Source organism: Lissotriton vulgaris, chromosome 6 (assembly GCF_964263255.1).
Source record: "Lissotriton vulgaris chromosome 6, aLisVul1.2, whole genome shotgun sequence".
Classification (NCBI taxonomy): domain Eukaryota; kingdom Metazoa; phylum Chordata; class Amphibia; order Caudata; family Salamandridae; genus Lissotriton; species Lissotriton vulgaris.
The window spans coordinates 1,072,568,792-1,072,592,069 of record NC_141694.1 but is presented as its reverse complement, the minus strand read 5'-3'; the positions used below and the strand labels follow the sequence as shown (position 1 = coordinate 1,072,592,069).

General features: G+C 43.2%; 1 protein-coding gene across 1 annotated transcript in view; it reads left to right on the top strand.

Annotated features, from left to right (window-relative positions):
* PSMB1 (proteasome 20S subunit beta 1) overlaps nucleotides 1–4,579 on the top strand; it is a 77,335-nt gene extending 72,756 nt beyond the window's left edge. Inside the window, exons 4-6 of the mRNA XM_086927137.1 lie at nucleotides 1,909–2,038; nucleotides 3,214–3,320; nucleotides 4,274–4,579. Coding sequence (XP_086783263.1) covers nucleotides 1,909–2,038; nucleotides 3,214–3,320; nucleotides 4,274–4,459 — 423 coding nt within the window. The 3' untranslated portion in view covers nucleotides 4,460–4,579. The remainder of the gene's footprint in view (nucleotides 1–1,908; nucleotides 2,039–3,213; nucleotides 3,321–4,273) is intronic.
* The last annotated feature ends 18,699 nt before the right edge of the window (nucleotides 4,580–23,278 follow it).

Genomic DNA, 23,278 nt, shown 5'->3' with positions numbered 1-23,278 from the left:
GAGAAATTGCCCCAAAACGGACATATGACAGTAAAACACATGCCATCACCGCACCTGAGATAGTTACAAAAAACAGGAACACATCATAACAGGCTCGCTGGTTAGTAATAAAACAGGCTGCAGGAAGGGCTCGATTCAATTCACTGGATGGGCATTGTAAAGCATCTCATGCCACCAAATGCACTCCTAGGCGCCGGAGTGCATCTGTATAGTAAGCGTTTTGTAGTTTAAAATACAGCCCACAGTACATAAGCACATGGTTCGTTATGTTGCAGAATTACAGGTTAAAATCAAATGATCAGTGAAAGGCTTATTGCTAAATATTATAAACCAAGGTATTTTCAACAGACTGCACCCCACCTTTGAGATGGAGGTTTGGTAAATGTTGATGCCAGCACCCAAGTAAATTCACATTACTCAGATTTTGCACTTTGCACATGCGTGGTCTCTAAGCCCCATGCGAACCATAATAACAGTGGTAAAAAAAAATGCAATACTATTGCATAACACTCTAAGGCTGACATATCCAAGTCCTGCAAGAACACTTTATTTTTACACAAATTAATTGGATTAATTTTACCAACCTCCCAACATCCAAATGCCGAGTTAGCCCGGTCAGGATCCGGCCACGTGACCCAGTGATAGCAGTACAGTGGCCTAATTGTAGTAAATAAACATGTAGAATCCATTTCAAAGTAGGAGGTTTATTCCAGATACAGCTTATACATCCACCTTCATCCAAGTCCAGCTTTCCTCTGCCCAACCACCACATACAGAATGCTGGCTAGCAAAGGTACAATAACAATTCCACAAGAACACTCTAACTGAGAATACTACACTAATGAGCTGGCTTATCACTTTCTTGCAATGCCTTGACCTCTAGGTGGTCGTTGTAAGTCCAATTCACGGACTGTTAAGGAGATATGGTTATACCATGTTTGTCAAACCATGATGGATACAACAGTGACTCACAAAACACCTTGTAGTAGGAAGAGGGAAAAGTTTTATTATAGGATTCCTGAATTAACACATCGACTTTTTGATAATTGTTAGCTGTGATACTTCTAGCCAATCAGATAGCTCAGTGGGTTGAGTGCCTGCCAGCAGGCAAGTGTGTGTAACATGCAAACCACACATATGAATTTCACTAAGGCAGAGAGTACCTTCTGTACTTTAGAGATTAACAAAATAAGTATCATGATTTTACGAAGTAATTTTAGCAGCACTCGTTAAAGGGAATTGACACATTTCATAATGTGTTATGCTCTCTATCAAATGGTAAATGTAATTAGGGATGCCTTGTTCAGGTATGTCGTGATTACACAAAGGAGTAATGGTGCATCAGCTGCTGGCCCTTGGGTGCTGCATCTGCCTGAGTAACACTTATCTAGCTATGCAGTTTTGAAACGCATTTGGCAGTGATAGCCAATAGCTCTCGCATTGCAGAGACCAATTGGCTTTGCCAATGCTTGTTAGATTTTGAGATAGTACTGCATTTATTTCAGCCCTGGCTACCATTCACACGTTGGTAATATGAAGGATCTATGATGAATATCATAATTAGGATGACTACTGATATTTTTATTGTGCAATAGAGCTTCTAATTTATCATAATTTGTATTTTGTCCTACTTACATCACGGACATGTCATAAAAAATTTTTTTTACAGGACACAAGCTTTACAAACCAGGTGTGAGCAATAGCTGATTGACTCCAGATTTTATCACTATTTATTCTGTTTGCAGTGCTAAAAAGGGAGGTTTAAACCATTAGTAATTTTTTTTATTGTAGTGTTTATAACCACCTTTCTCAAATGAGGATTAACTTCTTTGTAAATAAACCTTGCATTTGAGCTAAATTATTTGATGACGATTTTGCTTCATAATTATTTTTCTATCATAATTTCAGATGTATAAACATTCAAATAACAAGACAATGACAAGTGGAGCCATCGCTGCAATGCTGTCAACTATCCTCTACTCAAGACGCTTCTTTCCATACTATGTCTATAACATCATTGGTGGACTTGATGAAGAAGGTAATGAATTATCTTTTTTTCAAGGAAATGAATGAAAGATATTAATACTAAAGAAGACATACTTCTCTTTGTTTAACCCCTTCCCTCGTCATCAGCCACGGTGGTCGTGTGCGGATGACGAGCTGAGCTCGTCATCTAACGCGGCTTTTAGAAAAAAGCAGCACAGCGGAAAAATAACCGCCGCAGCGATGCGGATAAAAATGTTTTGTCCTCTGGTGGTGGAATCTTAACTTAATCCCTATGAAAGGGAAGCATCATCTGCAGTTAACTCATGTTTTGCAGATTTGTTACAACATATGTATGACAGTCTTCATTACTACATAACTGTTTAAAAGTTCCATCAAAGAGTGTCCTTGGCTTGGACATGACTCTAGAAGTGATATGGTAGGGAAAGAAGCAAAGTTCATAGTACCATAGAAACTCTGTGGTTCGTCAAGAACGGTCGCCATAAACCTTGAACACGACACTGGCTATTGCAGTGGACAGAACTGATGTATCTATCCCCTCCACTTTCACCCAGTAACTTATGGGGCCAGATTTGCCATTTGCACAGACACAGGCATACATTTGGCGGAAAATAATGACAAAATGTGCAACTGTCAGTTAAGCTAAATGCAAGTGGTGGTAATTAAACGTCCCGCTATGTCTCAGCCCAGCCGACCCATATCACAGTCACGTGCTGGACACCTTACCGACTGAGACCGTTTATGATGAAAGTCGCTGGAGAATTGTTTTTTCCAATGGCTTGCTTTATTTGCACTCTGGGTGAACATTATTCACCTTTTTTGACATGCCGAATTACGTCGATCTATAGAGTTGATGGTAACACAGTATATAAGTGCAGTTTTTCGAGCCATTCTTTTAATGTTGTTTGGTCTGTTTCAGCCATGAGTGGGTGCACACTTTTTATAGATGCTTTTGGCTGTGTGGGTCTGATAGTCGAGCAGTGCTACCCATCTCTGAGATGCAGACGTATTCAGGAGCTCAGATGGTTTCACTTTCTAATTGTACAAACTTCCAACATGTGTAGCACCTTAAGACCACATTCCCAATGTAATTTAGTTCAAGTCGGAGTGCACACGCACTTTCTGTAACTTTACTATTGAGCCACATAATTTTAAATGGCCGGTTTATTTGAGGTTTTTGAATTAACTTGCTATGTTTGCTTTTGGAAGGAAAAGGAGCAGTGTACAGTTTTGATCCTGTTGGGTCGTACCAACGAGATGCATACAAAGCTGGAGGCTCTGCAAGTGCCATGCTTCAGCCACTGTTAGACAACCAGGTAAGATCTCTACTTGTAAATGAATTCTTCGCCTTTCACGAAATAGAGAACTAGTGCATAACAGTAGTGCAATTCATATTTTGGTGTAATTCTTATTACAGCAGGAATCCCGCCGACATATGCATTTGGGGATAATCTTCCAAAATAATTCTGCCTTTGGGGCTGAAGTGAATCTGGAGTTGTGTAGGAGAATGCAGACACATTAACCTTAATGATAAAAAAAAAAATCCTATTAAAAAGATGAACTTGTAAGGGGCAACCTTAACTTCAAACCTAAAATTAGAAGGTACACAGTAACAAATACGTTTTGAAGAGTAAAATAAAGTTGTTGCGTTTTTCTAAAACATTACTTGGAGGTAGTTACATTTTGGTAGCATTTTCAAGTAATCCTTAAAAAGAAAACCGTGCCTTGTAATCTTTCTTAGTGGAAAGAAAGCATCTGAAACAGTCCACTGGCACCAGGTAGCACTGCTTTCCGCTATGATGCGGACAACCCACACATGTAGCTTTTCGCTCTTGGCTGGAGAAGGTTTAGAATGGAGACAGTTTTTTGGGGTTATTTTTTAACCTGGTGCCTAATACATCTGAATGCGGTAACATTGAATATACCAAGTGATCATTTATTTCTTATTTCAGTTTCCAGTTAATTCTTTTCTGTTATGTGGTTCTCTGTGACACAGCTGGCAAGAACAGCATCGGCGCTCTGTTTAGGGCATGGAAACTCTGCTTCTTCATTCAATATGCAAACTGTTTCAATGACCTGTGTCAGTAAGGTTTCCAGCGCAAGTTTTTACAGTCCATAAACATTGTTAACTGTTTATATTCTTGCACTCACCATGTGAATTTAATTTTATGTGGCCCAGAAATAAACAAATCACCCATTAGAAAGGTTAATATTTCTTAAGTGTTCAGAGCCTTAACCCGTTTTTTTCTTTTTTTTGGGCAATTTCTAGATCGGTTACAAGAATATGCAGAATGTGGAGCGTGTGGAGTTGACTCTGGACAGGGCCATACAGCTTGTTAAAGATGTCTTCATTTCAGCTGCAGAGAGAGACGTGTACACTGGTGATGCCCTTAAAATTAGCATTGTCACCAAGGATGGTGTAAAAGAGGAGACATTCTTGCTGCGGAAGGACTGATTTATAGCTCTATGCCCGGCACTTAGTCGAACAAGTGCTCCGCTCTGTTCAGAATTTTACTGTCAATGTTTTCTATTGTAAAAAACAAAATAAAAACAAAAAAAACATTCTATGGTCAGTAAGTCATTTGCATCTAATTATGCTTTCTTCTATGAATCAAAATCAATGAAAATCGAAACAATACAGATGTAACCACAGTAGCACGTTACTGTACCAAATCTTGTGTGTGTATATGTATATATATATATATATATATATATATATATATATATATATATATATATATATATATATATATATATATATATATATATATATTCACACAGTCCAGGAGCCAAATTTAGGAAGCCACACGGAAAACCATTACGGGCACAAGTTTAATGCGACATGCAGGCGCTGGAAAGTACAGGCAGGCAGTTCAAAACAGTTAATAGCCAAACGCGTTTCAGAAGCATCACTCGCTTCCTTCCTCAGTGGCTGTGAGCAGTTTGAAGGAGTAATTGCACAAGTTAATTAAAAGCGACCTCCACCTGCCCCGCCCACGAGCGTCACCAACCTGCTCCTCACACGAGCATGGCGGCGAACAGTACCCTGGGCGTTGAAGTCCATCGCTGCAGTTTATTCCAAATGGATGTGCTCACCTTCCATTGTTTGCAAAATATAAGCCTCAGTGGGCAGAAATGTCCTCTCTGCAATCTCCCTCGCTGGAATAAGATGTCGCATTTTGTGTGAACACGAACACACACCTGGATAGTGTTGATGCTCTTTTTCCGCTCTCTTTACACTCGGCACTTCAGTGACCGGGAGAGGCGTCGGTAACGCTGGGCCATCCCGCGACCAGGCAAGCCGCTATTTACTCACACAGTCCAGGAGCCAAATTTAGGAAGCCACACGGAAAACCATTACGGGCACAAGTTTAATGCGACATGCAGGCGCTGGAAAGTACAGGCAGGCAGTTCAAAACAGTTAATAGCCAAACGCGTTTCAGAAGCATCACTCGCTTCCTTCCTCAGTGGCTGTGAGCAGTTTGAAGGTCGCGGGATGGCCCAGCGTTACCGACGCCTCTCCCGGTCACTGAAGTGCTGAGTGTAAAGAGAGCGGAAAAAGAATTAACACTATCCAGGTGTGTGTTCGTGTTCACACAAAATGCGACATCTTACTCCAGCGAGGGAGATTGCAGAGAGGACATTTCTGCCCACTGAGGCTTATATTTTGCAAACAATGGAAGGTGAGCACATCCATTTGGAATAAACTGCAGCAATGGACTTCAACGCCCAGGGTACTGTTCGCCGCCATGCTCGTGTGAGGAGCAGGTTGGTGACGCTCGTGGGTGGGGCAGGTGGAGGTCGCTTTTAATTAACTTGTGCAATTACTCCTTCAAACTGCTCACAGCCACTGAGGAAGGAAGCGAGTGATGCTTCTGAAACGCGTTTGGCTATTAACTGTTTTGAACTGCCTGCCTGTACTTTCCAGCGCCTGCATGTCGCATTAAACTTGTGCCCGTAATGGTTTTCCGTGTGGCTTCCTAAATTTGGCTCCTGGACTGTGTGAATATATATATATATCTCCACTTCTGAACAGAAATGAAAACTGATACACATTTAAAAGATAGAATGAGTAATAAACAAGTATGAACTATGTTAAAAAGCACAACATCAGATCTTAGTAGTGGCCTACATTTATTGGATAATCAATACAGTATAGTTTGATTAGTACATTTAAAAAAAAATAAGTACCAGCAGCAATTATTACTTTTAATACGCTCAGGGAATTAACTTTTCGAATCGCTTCATACGGCCTCCTTATAAATTTGCAGGGCAGAATAAAGTGCAATGTGCTAGTTTCATAACAAGGTCTAAATCGCATATCTTACACTCTATGTTCTGTAGGCTGCTCAGCTGATTAAATTATGGGGATCACCATTAGAAAATACACATAAAAAGGCACATTATAGCAACAGAATTGGATTAAAAACATACTTGTTACAATTAAAATATTCAAAACCGTCTACGTCATTGAATTGCAGACAGATCTTTTCCAAATCTTAAAAGCAGCTTGGATAAATGGCACAATCGATAAATCAATATACAGCGAAGGGAGCGTCTGTAAAAAGATCAGGGGCTGGCACTGTCTCAGGTTGGCTCCCCCCAAGGATTGGTAAAAAGTATCTTTCTCGGGAATATATAAAGTTTACAAAATAAAATAAAGTGCAATGAGCTTTGAGTTGTGATTTTTACCACAACATGGAATACCCAGCCACTGGGCTTATCAGTTGCCTGGTGGTTAACCAGGTTTAACATGAAATGAGTCAGGCAAAACTTTGCTTGGGTACTCCTTGTATAATTATGGTAAGGTTTGATTATTATTATTATATTTCTTATATAGCGCCAGAATCGACCCCCGAAGGGGTATCTCCGCGCTTGCCTTGGGAACCCGTCCTGGTTTTTCCCTGTGAGATAGCCCCTACAGGGCATCCCCAAGGTGAAAGCCAGGCATCCTGCCGCGGGGGGGCCGTTGTGGAGATTAAGCAAGCTTAATGCCCAGAGTTGCAGAGTGTGAACCCATGATTAGGTCAGGCACCGAAGCGAGAATTATCGAGTCCGTGGACATTTGAGCTCAACACCCTGCCGCGTCGGGAATCGAACCCTGGTCCCGGGTCTGACCTCTGCTTCAGGGTCTGCCTGCTCTAACCAGTGAGCCACACTTCTCCACACTTCTTGTGATGACACAAGGGGTTGAAATAACCGCATGTGACAAGACTGACTTATAAGACTACCAGCTAACAAACCCTCTGCACATTTTCCTCAAATGTTTTTTTTGTTACAATATCTTTAGATGATCAGTTTACTCAATCTAGGTTAGTAGAAAAATTCTACAAACCCGAATTATTGAAATAAACTTTAAAAAAAATTAAAAAAAAGAAAAAAGTTAACCCCAGGATGGCAAGGTCCTTGTCTAACGGAACACATTCCTTCACTTTTGCTCAAATAGCATCCACTATATTGCCATCCGGAGAAGCAAAGTTTACGTTTTAAAACATCCTCCTCGTATGGTGCCCCCAGCTCCTCTGGACACACACTCCGCATGTATTTGGGATGGCCAATAAGCCCCTTAAAAATTTGTTTTTTAGTCTTCTGAATTTCACAGAAGTCAGAGGTCCACTCTAACCCCGCCCCATAAAGTACATTTAGTTTTATACAACCTCAGTGTCTGGGTGAGACGTTTTTGTCTCATTTTAGCCGGAAATCTATAAGCTGTTTCAATTGCTCTAATAAACTTCTGATTTCTAATCTTAATTTCACTATCCCATGCTAAATTGTTATTAAAAATGAGCCCTACACATTTAAAGGAGAGAACAGTGCTCCATCTAGTGCCATTAATGTGGTATATCCTTGGTTTGGTCCTTTCTTGGCCACATCTCATCACGTATGATTAACACTGGTTGCTGAAAGACTTGGATTTCTCATAAATAAATAAACCTAATCCATAATTTTTTTGCCTGTTTGGGGTCCTAGCCAACAATACTGCCATCTGCATAAAGTAGTACAGAGATTGATCTTCTGTTCACTTAGGGGGCTCTCACTCTTTTTTTAAAGAATGTTCTCTGCTTTATGTAAAGAGAGAACAAGGGGGACAGTATGCACCCTTGGTGCCCCCCGTTAATATAAAATGATTCAATTCATTCCCCATTTTTGCTGTATCAAACCCATCTCCTGGAGTAGGTTAATCATTGAGCTTGTATTCCCAATCTCTAGCATCAGTTCCTACAATTTTGATCTATCAATGTTGTAAAACTCTAAACTGAGGTCAATAAATTCCAGATACACAGAGCACTTCTTTGTACATATTAACTGGCTAACAAATAGAGGTTCATATTTTGCTCTACTGTTTTGACCCCAGGTTTAATCCTGTACTTATCTGACGACATTCCTCTCCCCAAGTTTCCAATTTAACAGGACTCTCCCCAATGTCTTTACTGAGGAGGAGAGAGATGAGACGGTAACAAGTTGGATCGTTCTTGGCATCCTTATTAAAAATCGGGGTTAGGATTGTTCTTGACCAAGCTGCCCTGAACACATTTGATATAATCGAGCCCAGAGTTCAGTGCTCCCCCTTAAAAATATCAACCAGGACCCCACCAGGGCCTCGTTACTGAGACTTGGTTTTATTGCCTGTCCCACCTCCTGGATCTGAATAGGACGTATTTTTCCCATTCCCATAGACGTCATAAAAGTGCTTCTTGCTTCACTCAAAAGGTTTTAAGAATATGCAGCCTTAAAATAGTTAACCTAAATTTTGGGTGGATGGAGTTCTTCATTTTTGTCGGGGAAGTAATCCGCAAAATAGATAGCATTTATCACAGTCTAGAAAATCTGCTGATCTTTGACCTCACTCGCACACAGCAGGGCCTCTCATGCTTCTTCCCTTATAACCTACTGTCTTGCAGCCACTGCAACTTTACATGCTTTTCTGCATGCCCGTATCTCTTAAAAACTACGATGTGACTATGTGCAAGAGTGCTCAAATCATTTGTGTATCTTGTCTTGGGCTACTTAGGGACGACAAATAAAAATGACCTAACTAGCTCTCTTAGCAATTCAAAAGAGCTATGGATTTCAGCTGGATTATGTTCTTTCTCAAGAAGTTTCAGTCCACTGTGCAATTAAAATTGTGCTTTACACTGGATTGATCAATATTTGAATGGAGTACAAAAATGTACACAATACACAAGGCGCACAACTCCTGGACCTTGGAGGTTCTGGCAATAGTTAACTTTCTTAATCAAAAATAAAAGTAATTAAACTCTTTGCTTTATTGTGTTTAACAGTTTTAATTCAATGAGGATATAATCAAAGCCAATCCTATATTTCATCACATCTGTACTTGTAAAAATACTTTTGTCTTGTCAACAATGTTACATCACATAATTACTATGCAATCCAAGTTTTTCAAATGTAAAGTTTATTTGCTCTTCTCTTCCCAAAGCATTTCGGGTTTCAAAAAACCCTTAGTCAGGGCATCTCTAGAATGACTCCGAGTCCGTGTTAGCCGAAACCAACAATACGAACCTGACCGACAAACCGTAGAAGCCCCTTCCAATCCACCCTCATGAAGACTGTGTGTACTCCCTCAGTTATACAAAATACCCAGTTTCGCATATGATGCGTGGAGACTTCTACGTGTACGCCCTCTGTGTTTCCGATCAATAGTGCGCACTATTTTGACTATTTATGTGGCTAGTTTTAGGGGATATCATATGACATTTATACAGTGCTTAAGTAGATACAAGGTCAATACCAAAAACCCATTAGTTAGTGTAATGGTAAGGTAAATGTAGGTGGAAGATTAGGGGACTACTCAAGTCTATATTGGAGTACCCTATAATATTTAACACCCACTCCTTATCTGACCGGACTGCATCTGCATACTAAAAAGGGAATGTCCTACTAATCAAGCATTAAACATTGTAAAAAGGTATTTACATTTTTTGAAAAATTCATAAAAATTTCATAAAAATAATCTCTAATAGTCCTTTAAAATATGTTCATATATATATAGTCTGAGCCACTGAGTTTGTCTGAAAGCCATGGTGCTCAGTAAAAGTAAATACAATTTGTTTAAAATTACAACTTGGGTTGTTTTTGAAAGGCCGAATTCTTCCCAGCACATGGTGAGCCAAATGTTTGTTTCCTGTGAGGGAGATGCAACAGCACTGCTGCTTGCCTTCGCAGATGACCGTCCCAGTAACACCTCACAGAATAGGTAAATTGAGCACAGATTATCTTCCTCCGTTCCCACAGCGGATCCTGGGAAAGCATTTGTAACATCCAAAGCCTGTGTGTCTGTAGGAGAGCCGGTATCAATCAATTCCAACAGGTGCTGAAGCATCCCATGGTGGCTCCAAGAATGTCGACCTCAACATTGGAATACGCTGGGGATACTGCAGTATGTGGGCCGTTAATGGGTCCAGCAATGCGTCTATGTCCGGTGCCACAACCGATGGATGTGTTAGAGGTCCAACACTCATTCATAGCTGCAAAACAAGCAGCGAAAGACAAACAAAACCCAGTCAATCCACACTGGTCGAAAGGATAGGAACCAAGACTCGCTTAGCTCCTGAAGTTGAGGTGTGCCAAGATGGTTACGATGCAATCACAGTAATGTCTCTCCATGAGCGATTTTTCCATTTCCTTGGTGACTGGGACGTCCATTGCGTTGCAGAACTTTTAAAATCTGGATACCCACTATCGGTAGCAGGATTAGCAGAAGTCCTCCAAAAATGCTCCCAATGTGCCTTTACACACGATATGTGTAAATGCTGGGAGTCACTCCAAAGACGGGCTGAAAGGTGCTTAACAGCCCAGAACCTATGGTCTTAAATAGGTGTACTATAACCTTTGTATCAGACATGTTAAAGATACTTTGTACCATTTTTCCGAAATGGAAAGGGCAATTTTTACGTGTCAGTGCCTGTATCTCAGCTGAGGACCTTGCCACCTGGAGATCAAAAGTTTCTGGCTTAGGTTAAGGGCACATCTTTCTGTAAAAGCATGGCTTTCATTCGGCTCAGAGTATCAAACCGTCTAAAGGAAACATTCAACGAAGGCCATAACAGCGCCTGCCTGACTGTGTGGGTCGTTGGAAACAATACTTGCACACAACAAGTAACCCTGGAACTTAGTGACAAGATATGCAATGCCTGGAAGCATCCCACAACAACCTTGATCATTCAGCATTAAGTAACTCATTTAAAGAGTAGCCTGAACACTGAATTAATCATGGCAGCTGGGGAAACATTCAAATGACAGCATAAGTTGGTTACTGGACCATTACTGGCCCCCTGAAGCATAATATCCTGACAAATTAGAGAGCCGCTCTGAGTTCTCGCAATCTGTACCGCTGAGAAATACTTCAGTGTCCCTATTCCTGCATCGAAACCTATACAGTAATTCCCAAGATTCATAGATGAATTCCCTACCCATTGCTTCATATCTGCCTACCTGGTGATGTTCTAGACCATATTGAAACCGGAAAGTTGGTATTGGCAATGTTATATGGCCATGAATTAACCATTCTGTGGATGGCGATTCCACCACTGTGAAAGGTAATTGGTCTAACTTTTCAATGCACAGAATTGTATATTTCGCATCCCTTTGTGCAACTGTTTTCTGCCTTTCCATCAAATTATAGGCAGAGAACAGAGCGGTACTGTTGATATATCGCGAGGGTACATAACCAGAGTGCAATGATTGTAGCATCCAGCTTAATTACACAATAGAATGTAACTGTGATTGTCCATGTTGTAAGACTGACCGATCTTGTTCCATTTTATCTATAGCAGAAGATAGAATGTTGCCCAATGATTAAATCTCGGATGTCAGTGTGGTAATGCCACTGTCAACCAAAGCCTTTTCTAGATTAATTCTGTCAATCTCATGCAATCTCTCTGCAGCTTCCTGGTGAGAGACTTTCCAAATGTCATTATAAACCGTGTATGGGAAGAGTTTCTGGCATGACTTTTGGAGCCCTAATAAAAAAAAACCTAAGATCCACGTCATCTGACAGTAGGTACAATTGTTGTTTCACCTGTGACAGTGTTGAGGGTCTTAGCCAATCTAGACATAACTTCCCAACAATGTATGATGTCACCATCCCCGGATGTTCTCGTTGTACATAGCGTAAGTCGGGCCAATGGATACTAAACCCTTCATTGGTAACCTTGAATCTTGATTAACACCTATTTGTATCGATGGGCCAAACAAATCATTCCTTCCAGTAGGGTGCCTGTTGAAGTGTATGAAACTTTGTGCAAGATGCCATCTAATGTTCCCCACCATTTTCTGTATAGTTTTGCCATGCCTCAAAGTGTGTTAGAGAGGGAACACGAGGTGTATTCGCATCCTTCATCTTGGCTAACCTAAGACAGGAAGTCTGTTGCACAGTGTCGTTCAGGAAAATCACCTATTGTGGTTTAAAGCCTGCTCTAAATAGTGCCTCTGTTCCCTGAACCTGCCGTTCCTTAGTACCCCAGATTGTTTTTATGTCAATGGTGTCTTTCCATAACTTGAAACCATGTTCAGCCAGTTGGGCGATGAAGGACGTAGAATATATATGTTTTGTGTTAGTGATCATATTTTTCTTTCCAGATGTAGGTCCAAATATATAATAATATGAACTTGGATCTAATGTATTAAACCCAGAAAAATAAGCAAACTTTTGTGAAAAAGTTTGTAAGCTACCTTTCGGTGGTGTTGGGCAATGTTCCCATTGGTGGTATGTGAAAACATTACGTGGTGCATTTGTTTTATGCAGAAAGTGATGACCATGATGTTGGTAAAAGTACATGGTATCAAAATCAGATGAGCCATCAAACATTTCATTCTTCGAAAATGCTGCAGATATTTCAAAATCAGATAACATATTATTAACCGTTTCAAAATCCCAATCGTTAGAATATGTACTTTAGGTGGTGATGATAACATTTAAAGAAATTTTGCATACATGTGGAATTTTTAAAAGTTCAGTGGGACCAAACACATCATATGAAACCGTATCCTAAACTATTCCGTCACAAACTGGAACTGCTGAAATGTTCACATAGGACAGGTCTCTGTTCACAGTGAGATGACGTCTAATGTTTCAATAACCAGTTCACTTGTGATACTGCAGAGCGTTCTGGGAGATAGTGTCCATTCACAAGTAGGTGAAGGAAAAGACAGTCACTAAGCCTGTCCAAAATAGTAGGAACAGTATTCCTGTTATTATCCAGAGCTGTAGCCATGGTGAGGTATGCCTTTTTCCGAAAGATGTAAAAATCATAAAATCGATTTTTACTGGAAACGAGCGGACAGTGACTGGTTCACTTGGATCCAGAGAAATGGTGTCAAACTAAATGAAGTAGCCAGATGCCGTTCGATCTGTCTTTGGTAGCTCAGCAGGTTTTCTTGACCTTGTAGAGGTCTTTTGTGGTGGCATGTTGATGTATTTGTCGGTGTTAGGCTGAATTGATATGGGTTTCATTTGAATTTAGTTCTTCAATTTCAATAGGAGCTTCATCTCATTGTTGGTAACTCCATTACTACGTAGAGTAAAATCTTCAAATGTTATCAATCTTTCCGTCTGAACCTCCCGTATTGTAGCGAGAGGAGAGGGGCTGCTACCCAGCAGCCCACGTGGCCTGCTATTAAGTATCGGCCACATTGTGTGGTTTGATCCGATCAATGGAGACAAATCTCTGCTCTTTTTTTCTGGCAAGAGGTGGGAGAAGTACTGCTCTTGTTCCTTTAACAGCCAGGACAACTAAAGGCTTCCTGTATGATGGTCCAAATTCTTTCTTGTCCACAATCTTTGACCAGGACTCCGACTTTTGGGATCCAGGTAGGTCTTACTGTGGCTGATTTTACTTCCTCAGTGGCGGTGCGTTTTACTTGCATGTTGCTTTGTAGTACCGGAATTCGTTGAGATCCTGTAAAACAGCCAAACGTTTATTGATGCCAAAAGGCTTTTCATCCGCCACTGTTCTTTTACAATCGAGGTCTGGTACCCTCATTTGTGTCTCAAATAGGACTTTGTAAGGGGTGCCACCTCCTAGGGAACTTCTTGCCGTATTATTCAGTGCAATCTGGACCCCACATAGGTGATTGACTACCAATTGAACTTTATACCCTTGCTGTTAAAGATTGCTTTAAGTCCTGTTTTTTCCTCTCCGCAACCAAATTTCCCTCTGGATGGTACCAAGAGGAGTACTGCAATGCAACACCCAAACTTCCCATAGCTTCCTTGTCAGCCCTAGAGCTAAACGCAGGGCCATGGTCCGAATGTAATGTGCCATCTGGGTATGTCCCTATGAAGACTCCCAAAACTTTAGTAACAGTTCGAATATGAGCCGAGCGCTGGGGCCGAACCCACAGGAATCTAGAACATGAATTCACTGCAATCAAGATGTACTTGTAGGCCCCCTCAGATTGTAAGGGGCCGTAGTGGTCCAAATAGACATTGTGAAAAGTTGGCCTGGTATATGATGTTCACTATTCTAGTGAGCACCTTGCACCAGTCCAAACAACCCTTATGGTGATGGTTGTAAAGTCAACCTTATAGACCAGCTATTCTAGGGGTAGCATGGACAAAGCAGTCTTAGGCTAAACTCAAGAGGGCATGTGAAGCCAGCTGTTTTACCATATGAAATCCCTTTAATACCAGATGAAAGGACACCACACAAGATATATATTGAAAATATATATGTATTTATTTCTAAACGAACCCCTGAACTCTTTATGAGCACAGAAGCACAAGCGCAAAACAAGTAACTTAATAGAATAGACAAAAATTGCAAAATTCTGGATAGGGCGGGGTGGCCCGTCAAACCATCTAAAAAAAGTGGTATAAGTACCACGACCCGAACAATGGTAGGGCCTAGGGCCTTTGGAATCGCTGGGGCTACACTGAGCTAACAATGGTTAGGGAGCAGGAGGCCCACGGGATGCGTGTGCAGTGTCTAAAAGCTCACAAGTGTACACCTTGAAGTCAATGGGTGCGTAAAAGTTATAAAGTTAAAGATTTAGGAGCCTTCCGACTGGATTAGAACCTAACCACTGGAAACTAGGACACTAGGGATATAAACCTCTACAGGAGCACCGTAGTACTCGCGCTACCTAACCCACAGGAAGCGGGTGCATAGGTCCAAAAGTGTGTCTGGTTTCGTCGTGGAGATCTTTGGAGCCTTGGAGTAAAGATGCTGCAGGCGGCCAGAAGAGAAGAGTCTGAGTGGATCCAAGGGTGGATGGAAGATGTAGAGGACCTGAAAGCAGAGGGGACAGAGTCTGGGTCACTAGCCAGTTACCAGCGTGGAACCAGGATGGAACCAGTCGATGTCCGGATGCGATCAGGTGCTGATGGGACGCTTGTCTCTGCAGCCACGTGGTCGGGGAGTCATCGACTACTACCAGGATGGAGTCACGAGCTGTCCCACGAAGGCTCTCGCTGTCGGTGGTGTCGGCTTCAAGATTGGAGGCAACAGCCTTGGCAAAGGCAATCCACACAGGAATCGACGTAGGCTTCTTACTCAGACCAGCAAGGTGTGAGGGGCTGCTTCTTTTCAGGGAAGCAGGGGCCAGTCTGGAGCAACCAGACCAGCGGTGTAGTTTCTCGGGATCTTCGCCAAGATGGCCACTAGCCAACGGGCAAGTGACCGGGCAGATGCATTGAGCAGGAAAATGCAAAAGGGCCCCACACAGAACTTGTGGAGTGTGCAGGGCTGATCTTTGGTGCAGATTCTGCTCGGGGCTGGGGCTTCTCAATCCCCAATGCACAGCTTTGAGGGAGCCTCGGGGGCTGCGCAGTTAGCAGACTTTTCAAGATGGCCGGTCCCACGTCTCTCGTCGCCTCCACGGGTCTCAGCTTTGCAGGGACTGTGGATTGGGCTGTTGGATGTCTGGGAATCCGGTTCTTGTCAGGCTCTGGGCTCGGGCTCCGGCGGGAGGCGGCAGCAGAGCAAGTCGTCGATCGCTGGATGGTGCCTGCTTGTGCAGGGTGGTCACTCCTTGACCACAAGGGAAATTCCTCAGTCTTCTTCCAAAGTAGATTGATGAAGGTCCAGAGTTTCGTTTCAAAGTTTCAGTCAGGATAATCTAAATTCCTATTGACTCAGCTCCAACCTATATACGAATCTTAGGGGCTGGATTACCTGCTAGGTCCCTCCTATCGGTGGGACCAGGGAAGGGGGCGGTTACACCCCTTCCCTTTGTCCAGTTTCGCGCCAGAGCTGGGGCAGGAAAGCCCCAGCACCGGTTTGAACTGGACTATGCATGGGACACCTTGTGTGCCCCAGGCATGTCTCAATCCTTTGAGCCCTCCCTGTTCCAATTCACAAAATCCTGTCTGATGTGGTGCTAGCACCTCCCAAGGCAGGAAACCTATTGTCGAAGCCTCCCTCGCTGGAAGGGCTCCCAGCAGCAGGAGGTCAGACTTGTGTATGTGGCAGCAGCTTCCATTTTGTGATGCTGAGGTTCTGGTTAACTTTAACCGGGAATAGTTAGAACAACATGTCTTCTCCCTCTAGAAGGGTGGATGCTACCCCCGTCGCCAGGACTGGCGAGGGGGTAGTATTCTAAATCGTATGACACCTTACTCAACATGTTTCGATAAAGCCAAACCATAGTTAGCATCTAACCGCGAGGATTATAATGCACTTGAGTATAATGTATGGCAATATCCCAGAACAGCTAAAGGACATGGTTCCGAAAGCTGCAGACCGGCTCAGCTCATGCTAGAGCACCATCTCACATAAAACCAAGCACTCTGCTTTCAGGATTGTTAAGGCCTGCCATAGGAGTGACTTATAGGTGTATATGTGTCCAGACATAAGGTTAGATATAGGTATACTATATCTAAGCAAGGGGTGATTACACCACCTTTCCCCTGCTGAGTTATCAGCCAGTTGTGTAGATTTGAATGTTCAGCCAGGGGTGGCAAAAGATATGCTGCAGCCCCTGGTAGGCCTTGGATGCACCTATGGTACACTGTACAGGGGCTCATAAGGTGACCCAGTATCCAATTGGTAATGTACCTAAAGTACATTATAGTGAATTTAGAGAGAGAGCAGCTGGGCTGTGGGTCTGATTATCAGGCCCACAGCCACATTAAGTCGAAAACCAGTGAAGCAAAAAGCAAAAAGTGGGGTGACCATAGGAAAGCAGACCCTACTCTCTTACAATGTAATGGGGTTGGAAGCGCACACCTTGTGAGCAGAAGTAATCCAGTATTTACAACAAATGGAAAATCTCAACACAATGGTGCAGCAGTGAGACCCTCGCTGTCTGACAAGAGTCAGTAGACAAACATTTTTAAATGCTACCAGTGCGCACTGTTCACAAGTGGTCACGAAGTGGCCCTCAAGGTAATTGAGTACAATTTAAATACAGTATATCCAAAATAAACCACATAAATGCAAATATACTTGTAAATGTAAGTAAATCTTTACATGTAATTTTAGAATCAAAAGTTAATTCACATCACTTTTTGATTGTGTTAACATGTGGAACAAAGTTAGATTCATAACACCATTATCTTCAAAGAATTCACATATGTGCAGATGATCATATCTTTACAATTAATTTTGTAGGGGCCCGATGCATTTCGGGACCTAGGAGTCCCTTCTTCAAGGGCCAATCTATAAGGAAAGTGTAACGGGGAGTCAGTAATGGGCTGGTACCGTGGTTTAGGTAAAGCGGGTTATATTTTCATATACAATTTCTTTTGACGAAAAGTAAGTCTTTCTTTTGCAAACTCGGCTGGATCCGTGGTGCCTCTTAGGTTACTCGCTGCTTTAGGAGACCGTCTCGCCCCTGGCTTGGGCTCCTCAGGTGGTGTGGCTCTCGTGGCACCCAGAAAGGAAATAAAGAAAAGAAAGGAGCGTTTACCGTCTGACCTCGCTCTGCTTTAACCCCAAGGGTACCAGGGAAGTGAGGGGACACCTAAGGTGTGACGCTTTACCGCCGCTGTGTCTCGTGGTGAGGGAGGGGGATTTTACAGGGTCCAGGAAGGTGTGGGAGGATAGGAAGTGGGTGTGCTTTCTAACGCGGGACTACACCCCGACGTCCCACCCAGCTTGCGAACTTGTCCCGTACCTGTCTGAGCCACACTCCTCCCTCGGGAGTGTGGCACGGCGCAGTGTGGTCCCGTTGGCCTCCTGGCTCGTCTGCTTTGCCTTTCGGCCTGTCTGCTTCGCCTTTCGGCCCGTCTGCTTCTCGTCCTCGCTCGGCGTTCTCTTCTCTGCCTCGCTTGACGTCCTCGACTCTTCGCTCGTTCTCTTCCGCCCTCCGCTCTCTGGTGATGTCACACCCTAAGCCTGGGATATCCGGATATTTAGCCAATGCCCCAAAGCAGACGTCACGAGGGGAGGGGCCTTCGTCCGGATCAGTCGACCAGTTAAAGGAGCCGTGCACCTCTCTTCCTGTTGTCGAGTACCAGGGAATCTGATTGTCCTGTGGGGAAGGAGTAAGGGAATCCCCATCATTATGAGTCCACCAGTCCGTGCCATGGTCCATCCCTTGGGTGTCTGGTACCCGGTTACAGAAAGTAATAGGCAAATATCACTTAAGATAATTACGTGAAATAACAGCGCGAGAAAAAAACTGCGAGAAGTTACACAAAAGTAAACAAGAGACCATAACTGTGTGAAGATGTTACTCTCAATGGTTGCAGTAGGAATCAAACAACCGCGTATTGCCCATCTAGATAAAGCCAGTGAGCTCAGCGTGTATGGGGCAGTGGTGATAATGATACAAAAAAGGGAAGTCAATAGAACCCTTCACCTAAAGCGTAACGAGAAAAAAGCAGCAACATGTGCGAGTCTAAACCCCAAGGAAACTCCAGTATCAACCCTGTGCTGAAAAGCGTACCTGACTGTCCAGTGAAGTGAACTTCTGTAACGTAAATAAAAATACCACTGGTCGTTAATAAACAGCGCAGTACTAAAGCAACATGTGAGCTCAAAAGAAAAATGATAAGCACCACCTGCAAATCAATGTTTTAAGTACCCACCTAAATAACCTCCAGAAGGACAGACAATCAAAACTTCCAAATCTCTATCGACAGATGTCTGTTCTTGTGTGGTGCTGTGAGGGGCATGAAAGATGTAGGTCACAGTAAAAATATAAATGGATCCCGAGACTTATTAACTCATGGTTTCTACTAAGACTAGGTAATGCACTCACCTAGAGGGAAATCATCAGATACAAACAACACGCTATTTTTAAGTTCTGTGGTTCGAGCAAGCCCCCTGTAAAAAGGGAATAACCGTCCCTCTTAAGCCTTCCACAAATAGGCATTGCTAAGACGCACAGTTGAACGAGAAAGTATCCTAGATCTGAAACTGAAGTCACTGGTTCAAAACCGCAGGGAGGAAAAACAACCTTGTAGTCGCCTGTTTGGAAAACGCTACCGGTCTCTGCGTGGCTCATTATCAACCCGATGCCACCGAGGGTTACATGAACAGTGATGAAGGACTCTCGCCGGGGTGGAGCCAGCACCATCTTGGAGTGGTGTATGAACTGAATGGTGATACCGCATCAAGTGAAAAGGTAAAACTGGGTATTATAGTTAGTAAACTGCTAATCATGTTAGCAAACAAATGGTCTGAAGCTGTCTTAGTGGTGACACAAGAAACAACAATATGACGCAATGGCGGCAAACAAGTACCACAAAGAGTCTAGGATGTGAATCTACATGTAGTCAACCCGGTAGTCACTATTGATGCACTAGGTCCCCCACTGTAGTTGGGGCAAGTAGTATTATAAACTACCTATCTGATACCGTGGAGCAAGAAAATAGGCTAGGGGGTAGGGGCCTGTTTTTCCTCAACCAGTGAATTACCTTATTTTTGAGCTCTGAATAGCCTTCTCTCTTCCCCGGTGGTAACTCTGGTACGCCAGTTAAAACTATGACGTATGGTGTTGCTGTGGGTGGAAGGTCTACCTGATGCTTCCTAGTATTAGTAGTTTCCTTCCACGTAGCCTGTGTAACCTGTTTACCATCCACGTGCTTAGCTGATACTACGGGACCTTTTGACCTAGGGTTAACACTGCATTTGGTACTGATAGCATCAGGATTTATTAGACCCTTGGGTTTCACATGTGTCAAAATGGTGGTAGTATTTTGAGTCAAGGGACTGGGTAAAATCGGGCCTACAACTTCTCCAGATGTGTTTTTACTTGACCTACCAGGGGAAAGTTCCTTTATTAGCGAGGTGTTAGCGGCTATCATTTGCTCAATTGAGCCTAATTTCTCCGCAATCCTTTTAATCCTCTCCGCCAATGGTAACAAAAGAGATTTAACCAAATGTTCGATGTTGTCCATAAGCCCTTTATTGGTAAGAGGGGAGACGTGGTCAGACAATGTATTCTTAGCGCTTGATGTATGACCCTTAACGGGGCCAGGGAGTATTTTAGGAATTTTTGAGCATCTGCCCTTATGTCCATCTCCCCCTCGCTTTCTCTTCATAGTAGCGGCTGCTGGTGATCGTATGTTATGTGTTTGACTCATGGGGATCGGATTTGGTGATAATATAATTGGGTCTTCCGTGATATCTTCTAATAAGGGGTACAAAAGGGGGTGGTAATGGACGGAGCATCTGAACCAATCAAACACTCACACCCAGTCCAAAGATCTGGGTTTAATCCATCACCGTTCTTTAGCCCACTCTGCCACCCCAGTTCAGACATGGCTATATGCAAATCAGTCTGACCCTGTGCCTCATGGGAACAGTCCAGCCCGAACTGCCAAGCCATCCCTTCCCTGGACCGGAAACAAGCTTCCGAGGACCGGTTTCTGGCATTCCAGCCGTCTTCAGCCCGGCTTGCTTGAATCCAGTGGCAAAGTGAGCAAGGGACTCGCGTCTGAGCATACCCTGCCACACTTATGGCGGCCAAAAGCGGTACAAAAGGGGGTGGTAATGGACGGAGCATCTGAACCAATCAAACACTCACACCCAGTCAAAAGATCTGGGTTTAATCCATCACCGTTCTTTAGCCCACTCTGCCACCCAAGTTCAGACCTGGCTATATGCAAATCAGTCTGACCCTGTGCCTCATGGGAACAGTCCAGCCCGAACCCGTAACTCAGTTACCCCGGATAGTCTTAAACCTTTGAGGAAGTTGACAGAATTGACGCTGATATCCAAGCGCTAAGAATGCTGTCAAATATCTGCTCTTGGATGCTATATTTTGGCAGAAAAATCAGTTTGAGATGTCTAGTGTTGTTTTAAATTTTTTCCGCACAATGTTATTCATTAATGCTGCACTGTGTGCATTCTGTACTGCATATGTCTTTGTGCATATATTCAGATGTCTATAGTCAAAAACTAGACCGTATGAATTGTCAGGCTTCTGTAAAGTTTTATTATTTTTTTGTGTTGGGGACTTAACTCTGCAACGGGCATTGTATCAATGTCTGGGTACGGTGTGTAAGCCGATCGGACCTGCCAAGTCTCTCCGTCTCTGCCGAGCAGACAGTCTTATTTTGTCTTTTGTGTGTGGGAGGGTGTCTTTAAACCAGCTTATGTGCTCTTGGTAGGTGAGTGGAACTTCAATGTCCTCATGCGGACAGTATTCCTCTGGTACTTGATCCTCCGTGTATGAATGAAATGTATTTGTGCGTGCATTCGTTGGTAGGAATTTAACCCATGAATAGAATACCTCTGTTCTATATGACTAGTGTGCCTCAATCACAAAAGTTACTGTCCCACCTTTAGCTCTGTCTCCGTAGTCTGTTAGTTTTAAAGTAAAGGCAATACTGACATTTTCCAGAATGTTTATTTCGCCTTCTTGTTTTCCTTCCGCTACTGATGCCACGTGCTCTTTGACAGCCATTGTTGAAAAAGTTTGAAGGAGACAGAGATACGGTTTTAAGCACAATAGGAACTATTTGTCCTTCAAGCTTGAATGATCCTACAGTCAATAAATAGGATCTGTCTACTCAACTGTGGTGGATTTTTCCATTCCCACTCCAGACGTCTCTGGGAAGATGCGAGTAGGCGTCTTCTGAGAAAAGTACAACTGAACTACTTAGATTTGACCGTTAAATAAGAACCAAACCAACGTTGATGGCGCCATGTCATGTAGTTCCTATGAATCTATATAGGATCTACATGTTTAGACAACATAGACTGTAGGATTGGTGTCCAGACTGATTCCAGACACCCCCACTGGGTATGTTAATGTGGATAGTTTTCGGGAAACCATACAACATTTATGCAGCACTTAACTAGGTAAAAGGTCAATACCAAAAACTCGTTATGTAGTGTAATGGTACGGTAAATGTAGGGGACATGGAAAAAGATTACACTGACTGGCTCTTTGCGGCCTGCAACGAGCATGCTCCACTCACCAAGTTTTCACTTGCTCGCCGCTTGGGCGCCCACAGGTGGTTCACAGCAGAGCTAAAAAAACAAAAATTACAATTGCGTCAATCGGAGAGAAAATGGAGACACGGGTACTCTGACGAAGACAGAACATCATACACAACGTCCCGCAGGAATTATAAGAATTCCATCCTATCTGCTAAGGCAGCTTTCTTTCCCGATAAAATTTCAAACGCCCAAAATAAATCCAGGGAAATGTTTAGGGTTGTGAATGACCTTTGTAATGATGCCAGAACCTTCCCCTCTCAACCCCCCACTCAAAAGCTGTGCAATCAGCTTAATAATTTTTTCAAGGACAAGATTGCCATCATAAAAGAAAGCATTTCGATCAGTCCTACCATGGCGGATAGAGAGGATATCTGCAGCAACCCGTCAGAATTCGAGGCCTTCCCTCCGATAGACCAATCTAGGCTGGCAGAATTGATGAACCGTGTGAAGTCCGAGTCTCCCAATGACCCCTGCCCCCCGCATGCACTAAAGGAAGTTTATTCAGTACTCCTGCTAGGCATACTCCCTCTCTTGAATGAGTCCCTATCGCAGGGAAAAGTTCCCAACTCGTTTAAAAACGCTACGTTGGTCCCATTAATTAAAAAACCAGGTGCCGATCCATCAAATCTGTTGAACTATCGGCCCATATCCCTCCTTCCTTTTGGTGCAAAGATCCTAGAAGCCCATGTGGCCAGCTTTATCTCTAACTTCATAGAAACATCTGACTACCTGGAGCCAAACCAAGCCGGCTTTCGCCAGGCGCACTCTACCGAGGCAGTGATCCTCGCTGTCCTGGACACAATGAGGTCTAATGCCGATAGGGGCATACATCAGGCCTTGGTGCTCCTGGACCTGTCGGCAGCGTTCGACACGGTGGACCACACCATCTTATTACACCGTGTCGAACAAGCCGG